General features: G+C 45.1%; 1 protein-coding gene across 14 annotated transcripts in view; it reads left to right on the forward strand.

The window, feature by feature from the left end:
• The window catches only part of LOC139749640 (SET domain-containing protein 9-like), a 186279-nt gene that overhangs the window by 58460 nt on the left and 109204 nt on the right, over positions 1 to 18615 (forward strand). Inside the window, exon 2 of one of the 14 annotated variants that reach the window (XM_071663800.1) lies at positions 4559 to 8204. The exons of 10 other annotated variants lie outside the window; for them this stretch is intronic. In XM_071663800.1, the coding sequence (XP_071519901.1) occupies positions 4706 to 6262 (1557 nt within the window). In that variant the 5' untranslated portion in view covers positions 4559 to 4705 and the 3' untranslated portion in view covers positions 6263 to 8204. Of the gene's footprint in view, positions 1 to 4558; positions 8205 to 16458; positions 18399 to 18615 lie in introns of those variants that run through there. 3 more of the 14 variants (XR_011713006.1, XR_011713007.1, XR_011713008.1) reach the window with 3 other exon arrangements.

Here is an 18615-nt window from a genome sequence, read left to right on the forward strand (position 1 = left end):
CACTTTACCTTCCTGACCCCTGGCTGCTACTGATGTACACTGTACATTCCTGACCCCTGGCTGCTACTGATGTACACTGTACATTCCAGACCCCTGGCTGCTACTGATGTACACTTTACCTTCCGGACCCCTGGCTGCTACTGATGTACACTGTACATTCCTGATCCCTGGCTGCTACTGATGTACACTGTACATTCCAGACCCCTGGCTGCTACTGATGTACACTGTACATTCCTGACCCCTGGCTGCTACTGATGTACACTGTACCTTCCTGACCCCTGGCTGCTACTGATGTACACTACCTTCCTGACCCCTGGCTGCTACTGATGTACACTACCTTCCTGACCCCTGGCTGCTACTGATGTACACTGTACCTTCCTGACCCCTGGCTGCTACTGATGTACACTGTACCTTTCGGACCCCTGGCTGCTACTGATGTACATTGTACATTCCTGACCCCTGCCTGCTACTGATGTACACTGTACATTCCTGACCCCTGGCTGCTACTGATGTACACTGTACCTTCCTGACCCCTGGTTGCTACTGATGTACATTGTACATTCCTGACCCCTGCCTGCTACTGATGTACACTGTACATTCCTGACCCCTGATTGCTACTGATGTACACTATACTTTCCTGACCCCTGGCTGCTACTGATGTACACTACCTTCCTGATCCCTGCCTGCTACTGATGTACACTGTACATTCCTGATCCCTGGTTGCTACTGATGTACACTATACTTTCCGGACCCCTGGCTGCTACTGATGTACACTACCTTCCTGATCCCTGCCTGCTACTGATGTACACTGTACCTTCCTGTCCCCTGGCTGCTACTGATGTACACTACCTTCCTGACCCCTGGCTGCTACTGATGTACACTGTACCTTCCTGACCCCTGGCTGCTACTGATGTACACTGTACCTTCCTGACCCCTGGCTGCTACTGATGTACACTGTACCTTCCTGACCCCTGGCTGCTACTGATGTACACTGTACCTTCCGGACCCCTGGCTGCTACTGATGTACACTGTACCTTCCTGACCCCTGGCTGCTACTGATGTACACTGTACCTTCCTGACCCCTGGCTGCTACTGATGTACACTGTACCTTCCGGACCCCTGGCTGCTACTGATGTACACTGTACCTTCCGGACCCCTGGCTGCTACTGATGTACACTACCTTCCTGACCCCTGGCTGCTACTGATGTACACTGTACCTTCCGGACCCCTGGCTGCTACTGATGTACACTGTACCTTCCGGACCCCTGGTTGCTACTGATGTACACTGTACCTTCCGGACCCCTGGCTGCTACTGATGTACACTGTACCTTCCTGACCCCTGGCTGCTACTGATGTACACTATACCTTCCTGACCCCTAGCTGCTACTGATGTACACTGTACCTTCCTGACCCCTGGCTGCTACTGATGTACACTGTACCTTCCGACCCCTGGCTGCTACTGATGTACACTACCTTCCTGACCCCTGGCTGCTACTGATGTACACTACCTTCCTGACCCCTGGCTGCTACTGATGTACACTGTACCTTCCGGACCCCTGGCTGCTACTGATGTACACTACCTTCCTGACCCCTGGCTGCTACTGATGTACACTGTACCTTCCGAACCCCTGGCTGCTACTGATGTACACTGTACCTTCCTGACCCCTGGCTGCTACTGATGTACACTACCTTCCTGACCCCTGGCTGCTACTGATGTACACTGTACCTTCCGGACCCCTGGCTGCTACTGATGTACACTACCTTCCTGACCCCTGGCTGCTACTGATGTACACTGTACCTTCCGGACCCCTGGTTGCTACTGATGTACACTGTACCTTCCGGACCCCTGGCTGCTACTGATGTACACTGTACCTTCCGGACCCCTGGTTGCTACTGATGTACACTGTACCTTCCGGACCCCTGGCTGCTACTGATGTACACTGTACCTTCCTGACCCCTGGCTGCTACTGATGTACACTGTACCTTCCGGACCCCTGGCTGCTACTGATGTACACTGTACCTTCCGGACCCCTGGCTGCTACTGATGTACACTGTACCTTCCAGACCCCTGGTTGCTACTGATGTACACTACCTTCCTGACCCCTGGCTGCTACTGATGTACACTTTACCTTCCTGACCCCTGGTTGCTACTGATGTACACTGTACCTTCCTGACCCCTGGCTGCTACTGATGTACACTACCTTCCTGACCCCTGGTTGCTACTGATGTACACTACCTTCCTGACCCTTGGGTGATACTGATGTACATTGATTTGTAAAGAAAATGCAGCTGGTTTAACACCAGAAAATATATTTAGGTAGGGTAAGGTTAACCATATGTGGATGAGGCCTTGAGAATAATTGTGTCACGATGAAGTAATCGTGTGGTGTTGAAAGTAAATGTTCTGGGCTGGGATAGTATAGGATCAGGGAGTGTGAGCAGTTGTGATGAGATTCAGGAAGGATAGATCCCTGAATAGCATCATGAAGGGCCAGATATTTGGCCTCACAATATCATGACTGGGCCAGATATTTGGCCTCACAATATCATGGCTGTCTTCTACAAGTCTTTAAGATATTTTGATTCTTGCTGCTCATAACTTGACAATGATAGTACTGGATAGGATTAAAACCTAAATTGCCAGCCAGCTTGGGTAGATTATATAGATGACTTAACTGATGGTTGTAATGTTGGTAATGATGACTAATGATTGTATAATGTTAGTAATAATAGCTTAACTAATCGTTGTAATGTTAGGAAGAAGCAGGTGGCATATATGGTTTAACTGATTGTTGTAATGTTGTTAATTTGCACATGGTAATGAGTGGTTGTAAAATATTCTTAGGACAGTGTAATAATCATATTATAGTGAGTGGTTGTAAAGTATTCCTAGGATAGTGTAATGATCATATTATAGTGAGTGGTTGTAAAGTATTCCTTGGACAGTGTAATGATCATATTATAGTGAGTGGTTGTAAAGTATTCCTAGGACAGTGTAATGATCATATTATAGTGAGTGGTTGTAAAGTATTCCTAGGACAGTGTAATGATCATGTTATAGTGAGTGGTTGTAAAGTATTCCTAGGACAGTGTAATGATCATATTATAGTGAGTGGTTGTAAAGTATTCCTTGGACAGTGTAATGATCATATTATAGTGAGTGGTTGTAAAGTATTCCTAGGACAGTGTAATGATCATGTTATAGTGAGTGGTTGTAAAGTATTCCTAGGACAGTGTAATGATCATGTTATAGTGAGTGGTTGTAAAGTATTCCTAGGACAGTGTAATGATCATATTATAGTGAGTGGTTGTAAAGTATTCCTAGGACAGTGTAATGATCATATTATAGTGAGTGGTTGTAAAGTATTCCTTGGACAGTGTAATGATCATATTATAGTGAGTGGTTGTAAAGTATTCCTTGGACAGTGTAATGATCATATTATAGTGAGTGGTTGTAAAGTATTCCTTGGACAGTGTAATGATCATGTTATAGTGAGTGGTTGTAAAGTATTCCTAGGACAGTGTAATGATCATGTTATAGTGAGTGGTTGTAAAGTATTCCTTGGACAGTGTAATGATCATATTATAGTGAGTGGTTGTAAAGTATTCCTTGGACAGTGTAATGATCATGTTATAGTGAGTGGTTGTAAAGTATTCCTAGGACAGTGTAATGATCATATTATAGTGAGTGGTTGTAAAGTATTCCTAGGACAGTGTAATGATCATGTTATAGTGAGTGGTTGTAAAGTATTCCTAGGACAGTGTAATGATCATATTATAGTGAGTGGTTGTAAAGTATTCCTTGGACAGTGTAATGATCATATTATAGTGAGTGGTTGTAAAGTATTCCTTGGACAGTGTAATGATCATGTTATAGTGAGTGGTTGTAAAGTATTCCTAGGACAGTGTAATGATCATATTATAGTGAGTGGTTGTAAAGTATTCCTAGGACAGTGTAATGATCATGTTATAGTGAGTGGTTGTAAAGTATTCCTAGGACAGTGTAATGATCATATTATAGTGAGTGGTTGTAAAGTATTCCTTGGACAGTGTAATGATCATGTTATAGTGAGTGGTTGTAAAGTATTCCTTGGACAGTGTAATGATCATATTATAGTGAGTGGTTGTAAAGTATTCCTTGGACAGTGTAATGATCATATTATAGTGAGTGGTTGTAAAGTATTCCTTGGACAGTGTAATGATCATGTTATAGTGAGTGGTTGTAAAGTATTCCTAGGACAGTGTAATGATCATATTATAGTGAGTGGTTGTAAAGTATTCCTAGGACAGTGTAATGATCATGTTATAGTGAGTGGTTGTAAAGTATTCCTAGGACAGTGTAATGATCATATTATAGTGAGTGGTTGTAAAGTATTCCTTGGACAGTGTAATGATCATATAGTGGTTGGTTGTAAAGTATCCCTAGGACAGTGTAATGATCATATTGCAGTGAGTGGTTGTAAAGTATTCCTTGGATAGTGTAATGATCATATTATAGTGACAGTTACATGACTAGTCATGATAAAAAATTCTTTCCTTTGTATATCTCTTTTTTCAGAATGTGTTGCAGCATCTTGTGTTGTTGTTAACTTCAGTTGAAGAGAAGCTAAGGAGAAGCATTGCTAAGTCATTTACTAAAACTTACAGAACTTACAGTACATTGTAACTATCATTTGTAGTACATACATGCATATAAGTAGGGAGGATGCCTCCTGTCAGAGTGATAAGCTCACTGATGGAGACTTGTAGTGAGTGGGTGTGGCGTTGGCTGCACCGCTGTCTCAACCACCAGGCCAGCCCACCAGAACGTTTGCGGCAGCGCAAATATGTCCTTACAACTCTTAATTCTAATATTCGTCAGAAACTTTTGAAACGTATCTTGTGTATCCACATGTATGATGTGCCCATGGCCAGCAAGTGTATGCTTCTGGAACTGTTGGCTGACCGTAACACACATTGGGTTGACCTCACCCAAGGTGGCTACGCTTATATAGATGAAATTTTCCACCTGTATAGAACATTGAATCTTGGCTTACTGGTAGGCCTGACCCGACTTGGTTTCATTTGTAATGTCAAGATGAAGAATGATCAGAAATATTTGCCAGATGTTAACAGCACTTTTTATCGTCTTTTAAATCAGATGCGTCACCTGCAGTGGGTTAGGTTGTCTGGTGTGGCTGACCGCAACATGTTAGCCACACTAGGGGTCAACTGCCACTCCCTGCAACACGTAGATGTGTCTGGCTCAATGAGGGTGGATGACATGGCCCTGGCAGCGCTCATACTGAAGGATCCGATCGTTGTTGAGGGTCAGAGCCAGGAGCAGGTAGCTACCCACCAACTGCCCACCAACTCCTGCTGTGCAACACTAAACTTTGTATGTATCAGTGAGACTCAAGTGAGCATGATGAGTGCCCTGCTTCTGCTGCGTTATGTGCCTAACCTGACATCATTTGGCGGGTACGTGGAGGCTGGCTCGCTCTCTGCTGTGCTACAACTTCTACAGCCACAAGAAGGAGTGGAGCAGTACAAGCTGACCCACCTGTGGGAGGACAGAATCCTGCCTGCACAAGCCTCTCTTCTCAAGGTTGCATGTCCACACTTGACAACTCTCATAACATGTGAGTCTTCACTTGCCTCGCTGCCTCACCTGCAGCCTCTCACAACTCTCACTCTCGACCTAGATTTCCGTGGATGTGCAAGTGATATTTACAGTGGTCTACAGATGCAAGGAGACACATTAAAGGAACTTCGATTTCTGAAGAGCATCAATTGTCCCTTGGACCTTGCCTGGCTGATGGAATTGACCCCCAACTTAGAATGGATTGAATGTAACTTGTACATAGAGGAAGGATACCAGATGCCCACCTGGAGACTGCTGAAGGTGGCATCTGTTATTGTGAGTTCGTCTAAGGTTGTGCTGGCTTTATTAACCCACACACCAGAGCTACGTAACCTGAGCCTCACCTTCCTTCCTGAACCTTACCAGGAAACCTTTGAATGTATCAACGATGACCTCATACTTAATACCACACTTGCTGGTGGACTAACACGCTTAGAACACCTCAGAATTACAGATTGTGCTATAACCATGTGGGGTGTACAATGTCTCCTCCTTCATTGTCAACAACTGACCCACATTGCAGCATTCTCCTCCTGGAAGAATATCTCACAACATGATATTAGAACATTACAATCACAAGTTCAGGAAAATAATTGGCAACTAAATCTTGTATACCATGAAAGACCATCAAAGATATAAGTTGTAATGTGACTGATGGCGGTCTGTTTCGTGCATTACTGCTGCTGATGGTCTGTGTCATACATTACTGCTGATGATGGTCTGTGTCATATATTGCTGGTGATGATGGTCTGTGTAATATTACTGGTGATGATGGTCTGTGTCATATATTAATGCTGATGATGGTCTGTGTCACATTACTGGTGATGATGGTCTGTGTCATGCATTACTGCTGATTATGGTCTGTGTCATATATTAATGCTGATGATGGTCTGTGTCATTACTGGTGATGATGGTCTGTGTCATGCATTACTGTTGATCTGTGTCACATTACTGCTGCTGTTGGTCTGTGTCACATTACTGTTGATGATGGTCTGTGTCATGCATTACTACTGATGATGGTCTGTCACATTACTGCTCATGATGGTCTGTGTCACATTATTGCTGATGATGGTCTGTGTCATGCATTACTGCTGATGATGGTCTTTCTCATGCATTACTGCTGATGGTCTGTGTCACATTACTGGTGATGATGGTCTATGTCATACATTGCTGGTGATGATGGTCTGTGTCATATTACTGGTGATGATGGTCTGTTTCATACATTACTGATGATGATGGTCTGTGTCATACATTACTGGTGATGATGGTCTGTGTCGTACATTACTGGTGATGTTCTGTGTCATGCATTACTGGTGATGATAGTCTGTGTCATGCGTTACTGGGGTTGATGGTCTGTGTCGTACATTACTGGTGATGATGGTCTGTGTCATACATTACTGGTGATGATGGTCTGTGTCGTACATTACTGGTGATGTTCTTTGTCATGCATTACTGGTGATGATGGTCTGTGTCATGCGTTACTGGGGTTGATGGTTTTTGTCATACATTAATGGTGATGATGGTCTGTGTCATGCATTACTGGTGATGATGGTCTCTGTCATACATTACTGGTGATGATGGTCTTTGTCATACATTACTGGTGATGATGGTCTGTGTCATGCATCACTGGGGTTGATGTTCTGTGTCATACATTACTGGTGATGATGGTCTGTGTCATACATTACTGGTGATGATGGTCTTTGTCATACATTACTGGTGATGATGGTCTGTGTCATACATTACTGGTGATGATGGTCTTTGTCATACATTACTGGTGATGATGGTCTGTGTCATACATTACTGGTGATGATGGTCTGTGTCATACATTACTGGTGATGATGGTGTTTGTCATACATTACTGGTGATGATGGTCTGTGTCATACATTACTGGTGATGATGGTCTGTGTCATGCATCACTGGGGATGATGTTCTGTGTCATACATTACTGGTGATGATGGTCTGTGTCATACATTACTGGTGATGATGGTCTTTGTCATACATTACTGGTGATGATGGTCTTTGTCATACATTACTGGTGATGATGGTCTGTGTCATACATTACTGGTGATGATGGTCTTTGTCATACATTACTGGTGATGATGGTCTGTGTCATGTATTACTGGTGATGATGGTCTGTGTCATACATTACTGGTGATGATGGTTTTGTCATACATTACTGGTGATGATGGTCTGTGTCATGCATTACTGGGGATGTTCTGTGTCATACATTACTGGTGATGATGGTCTGTGTCATACATTACTGGTGATGATGGTTTTGTCATACATTACTGGTGATGATGGTCTGTGTCATGCATTACTGGGGATGTTCTGTGTCATACATTACTGGTGATGATGGTCTGTGTCATATATTACTGATGATGATGATGATCTGTGTCATACATTACTGGTGATGATGGTCTGTGTCATACATTGCTGGTGATGATGGTCTTTTCCATACATTACTGGTGATGATGGTCTGTGTCATGCATTACTGGTGATGATGGTCTGTGTCATACATTACTGGTGATGATGGTCTGTGTCATACATTACTGGTGATGATGGTCTGTGTCATACATTACTGGTGATGATGGTCTGTGTCATGCATTACTGGTGATGATGGTCTGTGTCATACATTACTGGTGATGATGGTCTGTGTCATACATTACTGGTGATGATGGTCTGTGTCATACATTACTGGTGATGATGGTCTGTGTCATACATTACTGGTGATGATGGTCTGTGTCATACATTACTGGTGATGATGGTCTGTGTCATACATTACTGGTGATGATGGTCTGTGTCATGCATTACTGGGGATGTTCTGTGTCATACATTACTGGTGATGATGGTCTGTGTCATATATTACTGATGATGATGATGATCTGTGTCATACATTACTGGTGATGAAGGTCTGTGTCATACATTGCTGGTGATGATGGTCTTTTCCATACATTACTGGTGATGATGGTCTGTGTCATGCATTACTGGTGATGATGGTCTGTATCATGCATTACTGGTGATATGATGTATGTCATACATTTGTAGTGATGATGGTCTGTGTCATACATGACTGGTGATGATGTTCTGTGTTATGCATTACTGGTGATGATGGTCTGTGTCATGCATTACTGGTGATATGATGTATGTCATACATTTGTAGTGATGATGGTCTGTGTCATACATGACTGGTGGTGATGTTCTGTGTTATGCATTACTGGTGATGATGGTCTGTGTCATGCATTACTGGGGATGATGGTCTTTGTCATGCATTACTGGTGATGATATTCTATTTCATACATTACTGGTGATGATGGTCTGTGTCATACATTACTGGTGATGATGGTCTGTGTCATACATTACTGGTGATGATGGTGTGTGTCATACATTACTAGTGATGATGGTCTGTGTCATACATTACTGGTGATGATGGTCTGTGTCATACATTACTGGTGATGATGGTCTGTGTCATGCATTACTGGTGATGATGGTCTGTGTCATGCATACTGGTGATGATGGTCTGTCATACATTATGGGTGATGTTTGGTGTCATACATTACTGGTGATGATGGTCTGTGTCATGCATTACTGGTGATGATGGTCTGTGTCATGCATTACTGGTGATGATGGTCTGTCATACATTATGGGTGATGTTTGGTGTCATACATTACTGGTGATGATGGTCTGTGTCATGCATTACTGGTGATGATGGTCTGTGTCATGCATTACTGGTGATGATGGTCTGTGTCATGCATTACTGGTGATGATGGTCTGTCATACATTATGGGTGATGTTTGGTGTCATACATTACTGGTGATGATGGTCTGTGTCATGCATTACTGGTGATGATGGTCTGTGTCATGCATTACTGGTGATGATGGTCTGTCATACATTATGGGTGATGTTTGGTGTCATACATTACTGGTGATGATAGTTGTTGTCATACATTACTGGTGGTGATGGTCTGTGTCATGCATTACTGGTGATGATGGTCTCTGTCATGCATTACTGGTGATGATGGTGTATGTCATGCATTACTGGTGATGATGGTCTGTGTCATATATTACTGGTGATGATGGTCTATGTCATGCATTACTGGTGATGATGGTCTCTGTCATGCATTACTGGTGATGATGGTCTGTGTCATATATTACTGGTGATGATGGTCTATGTCATGCATTACTGGTGATGATGGTCTCTGTCATGCATTACTGGTGATGATGGTCTGTGTCATATATTACTGGTGATGATGGTCTATGTCATGCATTACTGGTGATGATGGTCTCTGTCATGCATTACTGGTGGTGATGTTCTGTGTCATGCATTACTGGTGATGATGGTCTCTGTCATATATTACTGGTGATGATGGTCTATGTCATGCATTACTGGTGATGATGGTCTGTGTCATACATTACTGGTGATGATGGTCTGTGTCATACATTACTGGTGATGATGGTGTATGTCATGCATTACTGGTGATGATGGTCTGTGTAATATATTACTGGTGATGATGGTCTATGTCATGCATTACTGGTGATGATGGTCTATGTCATGCATTACTGGTGATGATGGTCTGTGTAATATATTACTGGTGATGATGGTGTATCATACATTACTGGTGATGATGTTCTGTGTCATACATTACTGGTGATGATGGTCTGTGTCATACATTACTGGTGATGATGGTCTTTGTCATACATTACTGGTGATGATGGTCTTTGTCATACATTACTGGTGATGATGGTCTGTGTCATACATTACTGGTGATGATGGTCTGTGTCATACATTACTGGTGATGATGGTCTGTGTCATACATTACTGGTGATGATGGTCTGTGTCATACATTACTGGTGATGATGATCTGTGTCATACATTACTGGTGATGATGGTCTGTGTCATACATTACTGGTGATGATGATCTGTGTCATACATTACTGGTGATGATGATCTGTGTCATACATTACTGGTGATGATGGTCTGTGTCATACATTACTGGTGATGATGGTCTGTGTCATACATTACTGGTGATGATGATCTGTGTCATACATTACTGGTGATGATGGTCTGTGTCATACATTACTGGTGATGATGGTGTGTGTCATGCATTACTGGTGATGATGGTCTGTGTCATACATTACTGGTGATGATGGTCTGTGTCATACATTACTGGTGATGATGATCTGTGTCATACATTACTGGTGATGATGGTCTGTGTCATACATTACTGGTGATGATGGTCTGTGCCATGCATTACTGGTGAAGATGGTCTATGTCATACATTACTGTTGACGATGGTCTTTGTCATACATTACTGGTGATGATGGTCTTTGTCATGCATTACTGGTGATGAGGGTCTGTTTCATGAATTACTGGTGATGATGGTCTGTTTCACTTTACTGGTGATGATGGTCTATGTCATGCATTTCAGGTTGTGATGGTCTATGTCATACATTACTGGTGATGTTGGTCTGTGTCATACATTACTAGTGTGATGGTCTGTGTCATACATTACTGGTGATGATGGTCTGTGTCATACCTTACTGGTGATGATGGTCTGTGTCATACATTACTGGTGATGATGGTGTGTGTCATGCATTACTAGTGGTGATGGTCTGTGTCATACCATACTGGTGGTGATGGTCTGTGTCATACATTACTGGTGAAGATGGTCTGTGTCATGCATTACTGGTGATGATGGTCTGTGTCATGCGATACCAGTGGTGATGTTCTGTGTCATGCGTTACTGGTGATGATGGTCTTTGTCATACATTACTGTTGATGATGATCTGTGTTGGAAGACCTGAGGAATACATTATCACACCAAAAACCTAACCATGACCTGATCGTGTTTGTAAACAATTGTTTACCTGGAGAACTGTAGTCATATGTAAACAATTTACGTGCAGGACTAAGGTAGATTTTATGATGTAAACAGTTTACCTGTGGGCCGGAGTCATCTCTCATCTTAACATTTTATCTACATGACTGTGGTGGTATGTCTTTATGTAAACAACTTACCTGTGGGCTGGAGTCATCTGTAATGTTAACATTTACCTTTGGTTATCTGTTATTATATCAACAATTTACTGTAGTTGTCTCATGATGTTCTGGTAGTCTGTCATTATGTAAACAGTTTACCTACATGGCTGTGGTTGTCTGTCATAATGTAAACAGTTTGCTTAAAGGGCTATGGTTGTCTCTCAGGGTGTGAGCAGTTTACCTGAAGGGCTGTGATCATAACATTAATGGGTGTGGTTGTCATAATGTAAACAGTTTACCTACAGAGCTGTGGTGTACATTAATGCACATATCTTCACACTTATATGTATTATTTTTTACTGTCATTATATCCTTTAGCCCATGTGTAATATAATCATAAGCTTCGTTAGGGCTCACACCTTAACAGACATCTTAGATCCTTGTCTTTGACCAAGAGATGAAGACGTATTATTTTACCTTATATTGATGACCCAGCAATACTTGGTATATAGTGGTCAACACCTAGTATACAGTGGTGAGCACCAGCAACACCTGGTATACAGTGGTCAGCACCAGCAACACCTGGTATATAGTGGTCAGCCCCAGAAACACCTGGTATACAGTGGTGAGCACCAGCACCACCTGGTATACAGTGGTCAGCACCAGCAACACCTGGTATATAGTGGTCAGCCCCAGAAACACCTAGTATACAGTGGTGAGCACCAGCAACACCTGGTATACAGTGGTCAGCACCAGCAACACCTGGTATATACTGGTCAGCACCAGCAACACCTGGTATACAGTGGTGAGCACCAGCACCACCTGGTATACAGTGGTCAGCACCAGCAACACCTGGTATATAGTGGTCTGCACCAGCAACACCTGGTATACAGTGGTCAGCACCAGCACCACCTGGTATACAGTGGTCAGCACCAGCAACACCTGGTATACAGTGGTCAGCACCAGCAACACCTGGTATATAGTGGTCAGCACCAGCAACACCTGGTATATAGTGGTCAGCACCAGCAACACTTGGTATATAGTGGTCAACACCAGCAACACCTGGTATATAGTGGTCAGCACCAGCAACACCTGGTATATAGTGGTCAGCACCAGCAACACCTGGTATATAGTGGTCAGCACCAGCATCACCTGGTATATAGTGGTCAGCACCAGCAACGCCTGGTATATAGTGGTGAGAACCAGCAACACCTGGTATATAGTGGTCAGCACCAGCAACACCTGGTATATAGTGGTCAGCACCAGCAACACCTGGTATATAGTGGTCAGCACCAGCAACACCTGGTATATAGTGATCAGCACCAGCAACACCTGGTATACAGTGGTTAGCACCAGCAACACCTGGTATACAGTGGTCAGCACCAGCAACACCTGGTATACAGTGGTCAGCACCAGCAACACCTGGTATATAGTGATCAGCACCAGCAACACCTGGTATACAGTGGTTAGCACCAGCAACACCTGGTATACAGTGGTGAGCACCAGCAACACCTGGTATACAGTGGTCAGCACCAGCAACACCTGGTATACAGTGGTTAGCACCAGCAACACCTAGTATACAGTGGTGAGCACCAGCAACACCTGGTATACAGTGGTGAGCACCAGCAACACCTGGTATATAGTGGTGAGCACCAGCAACACCTGGTATATAGTGGTCAGCACCAGCAACACCTGGTATATAGTGGTCAGCACCAGCATCACCTGGTATATGGTGGTCAGCACCAGCATCACCTGGTATATAGTGGTCAGCACCAGCAACACCTGGTATATAGTGGTCAGCACCAGCAACACCTGGTATATAGTGGTCAGCACCAGCAACACCTGGTATATAGTGATGAGCGCCAGCATCACCTGGTATACAGTGGTCAGCACCAGCAACACCTGGTATATAGTGGTCAGCACCAGCAACACTTGGTATATAGTGATGAGCACCAGCATCACCTGGTATATAGTGGTCAGCACCAGCAACACCTGGTATATAGTGATGAGCACCAGCATCACCTGGTATACAGTGGTCAGCACCAGCAACACCTGGTATATAGTGGTCAGCACCAGCAACACCTGGTATATAGTGGTCAGCACCAGCATCACCTGGTATATAGTGGTGAGCACCAACAACACCTGGCATATAGTGGTCAGAACCAGCAACACCTGGTATATAGTGGTCAGTACCGGCAACACCTGGTATACAGTGTCAGCACCAGCAACACCTGGTATATAGTGGTCAGCACCAACAACGCCTGGTATATAGTGGTCAGAACCAGCAACACCTGGTATATAGTGGTCAGCACCAGCAACACCTGGTATATAGTGGTCAGCACCAGCAACACCTGGTATATAGTGGTCAGCACCAGCAACACCTGGTATATAGTGATCAGCACCAGCAACACCTGGTATACAGTGGTTAGCACCAGCAACACTTGGTATACAGTGGTCAGCAACAGCAACACCTGGTATATAGTGGTCAGCACCAGCAACACCTGGTAAATAGTGGTCAGCACCAGCAACACCTGGTATATAGTGGTCAGCACCAGCAACACCTGGTATACAGTGGTCAGCACCAGCAACACCTGGTATACAGTGGTCAGCACCAGCAACACCTGGTATACAGTGGTCAGCACCAGCAACACCTGGTATACAGTGGTCAGCACCAGCAACACCTGGTATATAGTGGTGAGCACCAGCATCACCTGGTATATAGTGGTGAGCACCAGCAACACCTGGTATATAGTGGTGAGCACCAGCATCACCTGGTATATAGTGGTGAGCACCAGCAACACCTGGTATATAGTGGTCAGCACCAGCATCACCTGGTATATAGTGGTCAGCACCAGCAACACCTGGTATATAGTGGTGAGCACCAGCAACACCTGGTATATAGTGGTCAGCACCAGCAACACCTGGTATATAGTGGTGAGCACCAGCATCACCTGGTATACAGTGGTGAGCACCAGCAACACCTGGTATATAGTGGTCAGCACCAGCAACACCTGGTATATAGTGGTCAGCACCAGCAACACCTGGTATATAGTGGTCAGCACCAGCATCACCTGGTATATAGTGGTCAGCACCAGCATCACCTGGTATATAGTGGTCAGCACCAGCATCACCTGGTATATAGTCGTCAGCACCAGCATCACCTGGTATATAGTGGTCAGCACCAGCAACACCTGGTATATAGTGGTCAGCACCAGCAACACCTGGTATATAGTGGTCAGCACCAGCAACGCCTGGTATATAGTGGTCAGCACCAGCAACACCTGGTATATAGTGGTCAGCACCAGCAACACCTGGTATATAGTGGTCAGCACCAACAACGCCTGGTATATAGTGGTCAGAACCAGCAACACCTGGTATATAGTGGTCAGCACCAGCAACACCTGGTATATAGTGGTCAGCACCAGCAACACCTGGTATATAGTGGTCAGCACCAGCAACACCTGGTATATAGTGATCAGCACCAGCAACACCTGGTATACAGTGGTTAGCACCAGCAACACTTGGTATATAGTGGTCAGCAACAGCAACACCTGGTATATAGTGGTCAGCACCAGCAACACCTGGTATATAGTGGTCAGCACCAGCAACACCTGGTATATAGTGGTCAGCACCAGCAACACCTGGTATACAGTGGTCAGCACCAGCAACACCTGGTATACAGTGGTCAGCACCAGCAACACCTGGTATACAGTGGTCAGCACCAGCAACACCTGGTATACAGTGGTCAGCACCAGCAACACCTGGTATATAGTGGTGAGCACCAGCATCACCTGGTATATAGTGGTGAGCACCAGCAACACCTGGTATATAGTGGTGAGCACCAGCATCACCTGGTATATAGTGGTGAGCACCAGCAACACCTGGTATATAGTGGTCAGCACCAGCAACACCTGGTATATAGTGGTCAGCACCAGCAACACCTGGTATATAGTGGTGAGCACCAGCAACACCTGGTATATAGTGGTCAGCACCAGCAACACCTGGTATATAGTGGTGAGCACCAGCATCACCTGGTATACAGTGGTGAGCACCAGCAACACCTGGTATATAGTGGTCAGCACCAGCAACACCTGGTATATAGTGGTCAGCACCAGCAACACCTGGTATATAGTGGTCAGCACCAGCATCACCTGGTATATAGTGGTCAGCACCAGCATCACCTGGTATATGGTGGTCAGCACCAGCATCACCTGGTATATAGTCGTCAGCACCAGCATCACCTGGTATATAGTGGTCAGCACCAGCAACACCTGGTATATAGTGGTCAGCACCAGCAACACCTGGTATATAGTGGTCAGCACCAGCAACGCCTGGTATATAGTGGTCAGCACCAGCAACACCTGGTATATAGTTGTCAGCACCAGCAACACCTGGTATATAGTGGTCAGCACCAGCAACACCTGGTATACAGTGGTCAGCACCAGCAACACCTTGTGTATAGTGGTGAGCACCAGCAACACCTGGTATACAGTGGTGAGCACCAGCAACACCTGGTATACAGTGGTCAGCACCAGCAAAACCTGGTATATAGTGGTCAGCACCAGCAACACCTGGTATATAGTGGTCAGCACCAGCAACACCTGGTATATAGTGATCAACACCTGGTATAAGTGATGAGCACCAGCAACACCTGGTATATAGTGGTCAGCACCAGCAACACCTGGTATATAGTGGTCAGCACCAGCAACACCTGGTCTACAGTGGTCAGCACCAGCAACACCTGTATATAGTGATCAACACCTGGTATAAGTGTGAGCACCAGCAACACCTGGTATATAGTGGTCAGCACCAGCAACACCTTTTGCAAGCTACCTTATAGTGGTCAGCACCAGCAACACCTGGTATATTGTGATCATCACCTGGTATATAGTGGTCAGCACCAGCAACACCTGGTATATAGTGGTCAGTACCAGCAACACCTGATACACAGTGGTCAGCACCAGCAACACCTGGTATACAGTGGTCAGAACTAGCAACACCTGGTACATAGTGGTCAGAACTAGCAACACCTGGTATATAGTGGTCAGCACCTGGTATATAGTGGTCAGCACCAGCAACACCTGGTACATAGTGGTCAGAACTAGCAACACTTGGTATATAGTGGTCAACACCAGCAACACTTGGTATTTAATGTTCAACACCTGGTATGCAGTGGTGAGCACCAGCAACACCTGGTATATAGTTGTCAGCACCAGCATCACCTGGTATATAGTGGTCAGCCCCAGAAACACCTGGTATATAGTGGTGAGCACCAGCAACACCTGGTATATAGTGGTGAGCACCAGCAACACCTGGTATACAGTGGTCAGCATCAGCAACACCTGGTATATAGTGGTCAGCACCTGGTATATAGTGGTCAGCACCTGGTATATAGTGGTCAGCACCAGCAACACCTGGTATATAGTGGTGAGCACCAGCAACACCTGGTATATAGTGGTCAGCACCATCAACACCTGGTATATAGTGGTCAGCACCAGCTACACCTGGTGTATAGTGGTCAGCACCAGCATCGCCTGGTATATAGTGGTCAGCACCAGCAACACCTGGTATATAGTGGTGAGCACCAGCAACACCTGGTATATAGTGATCAGCACCAGCAACACCTGGTATATAGTGGTCAGCACCAGCACCGCCTGGTATATAGTGGTCAGCACCAGTAACACCTGGTATATAGTCGTCAGCATCAGCAACACCTGGTATATAGTGGTCAGCACCAGCAACACCTGGTATATAGTGGTCAGCACCAGCAACACCTGGTATATAGTGGTCAGCACCAGCAACACCTGGTATATAGTGGTCAGCACCAGCAACACCTGGTATATAGTGATCAGCACCAGGAACACCTGGGATATAGTGGTCAGCACCATCAACACCTGGTATATAGTGGTGAGCACCAGCAACACCTGGTATATAGTGGTCAGCACCAGCATCACCTGGTATACAGTGGTCAGCACGAGCAACACCTGGTATATAGTGGTCAGCACCGGCATTACCTGGTATATAGTGGTCAGCAGCAGCAACACCTGGTATATAGTGATCAGCACCAGCAACACCTGGTATATAGTGGTCAGCAACACCTGGTATATAGTGGTCAGCACCAGCAACACCTGGTATATAGTGGTCAGCACCAGCAACACCTAGTATATAGTGGTCAGCACCAGCATCACCCGGTATATAGTGGTCTGCACCAGGAGCACCTGTTGTACAGTGGTCAGCACCAGCAACACCTGCTATACAGTGGTCTGCACCAGCATCACCTGGTATATAGTGGTCAGTGCCAGCAACACTCAGTATGTTCAGCACCAGCAACACCTGGTATATAGTGGTCAGCACCAGTAACCCCTGGTATATAGTGGTCTGCAATTAGAGCACCTGATATATAGTGGTCTGCAACAGGAACACCTGGTGTACAGTGGTTTGCACCAGCAGCACCTTGTATATAGTGGTCTGCACCAGGAGTATCTGTTGTACAGTGGTCTGCACCAGCAACACTTGGTATATAGTGGTCTGCACCAGGAGTATCTGTTGTACAGTGGTCTGCACCCGCAACGCCTGGTATATAGTGGTCTGCACCTTGTATATAGTGGTCTGCACCAGGAGTATCGGTTGTACAGTGACCAGCAACACCTTGTATATAGTGGTCTGCAACAGGAGCACCCGGTGTACAGTCCAGCACCAGCAACACATGGGATGTAGTGGTCAACATCAGTGATACAGGGTGTGTAGTGTTCAGCACCAGTGACACATGGTGTGTAGTGGTCTGCACCAGGAGCACATAGTGAGTAGATATTAGCAGTAGCAGCAACTTTTGTGTAGTAGTAAGCACTAAGAACATCTGGTGTATAGTGGTAAGCATCAGCTGTCTGTGTTTTAGTGGTCAGCATCAGTGGCTCATGATGTGTAGTAGTCATCACCAGTGGTACTTTGTGTGTAGTGTGGTTAGCACCAGTGGCACATGCAAAGGCACTGTGCATATTACATTTGCCACTGTTAAC

Source organism: Panulirus ornatus, chromosome 7, assembly GCF_036320965.1.
Source record: "Panulirus ornatus isolate Po-2019 chromosome 7, ASM3632096v1, whole genome shotgun sequence".
In the NCBI taxonomy this organism is placed as follows: domain Eukaryota; kingdom Metazoa; phylum Arthropoda; class Malacostraca; order Decapoda; family Palinuridae; genus Panulirus; species Panulirus ornatus.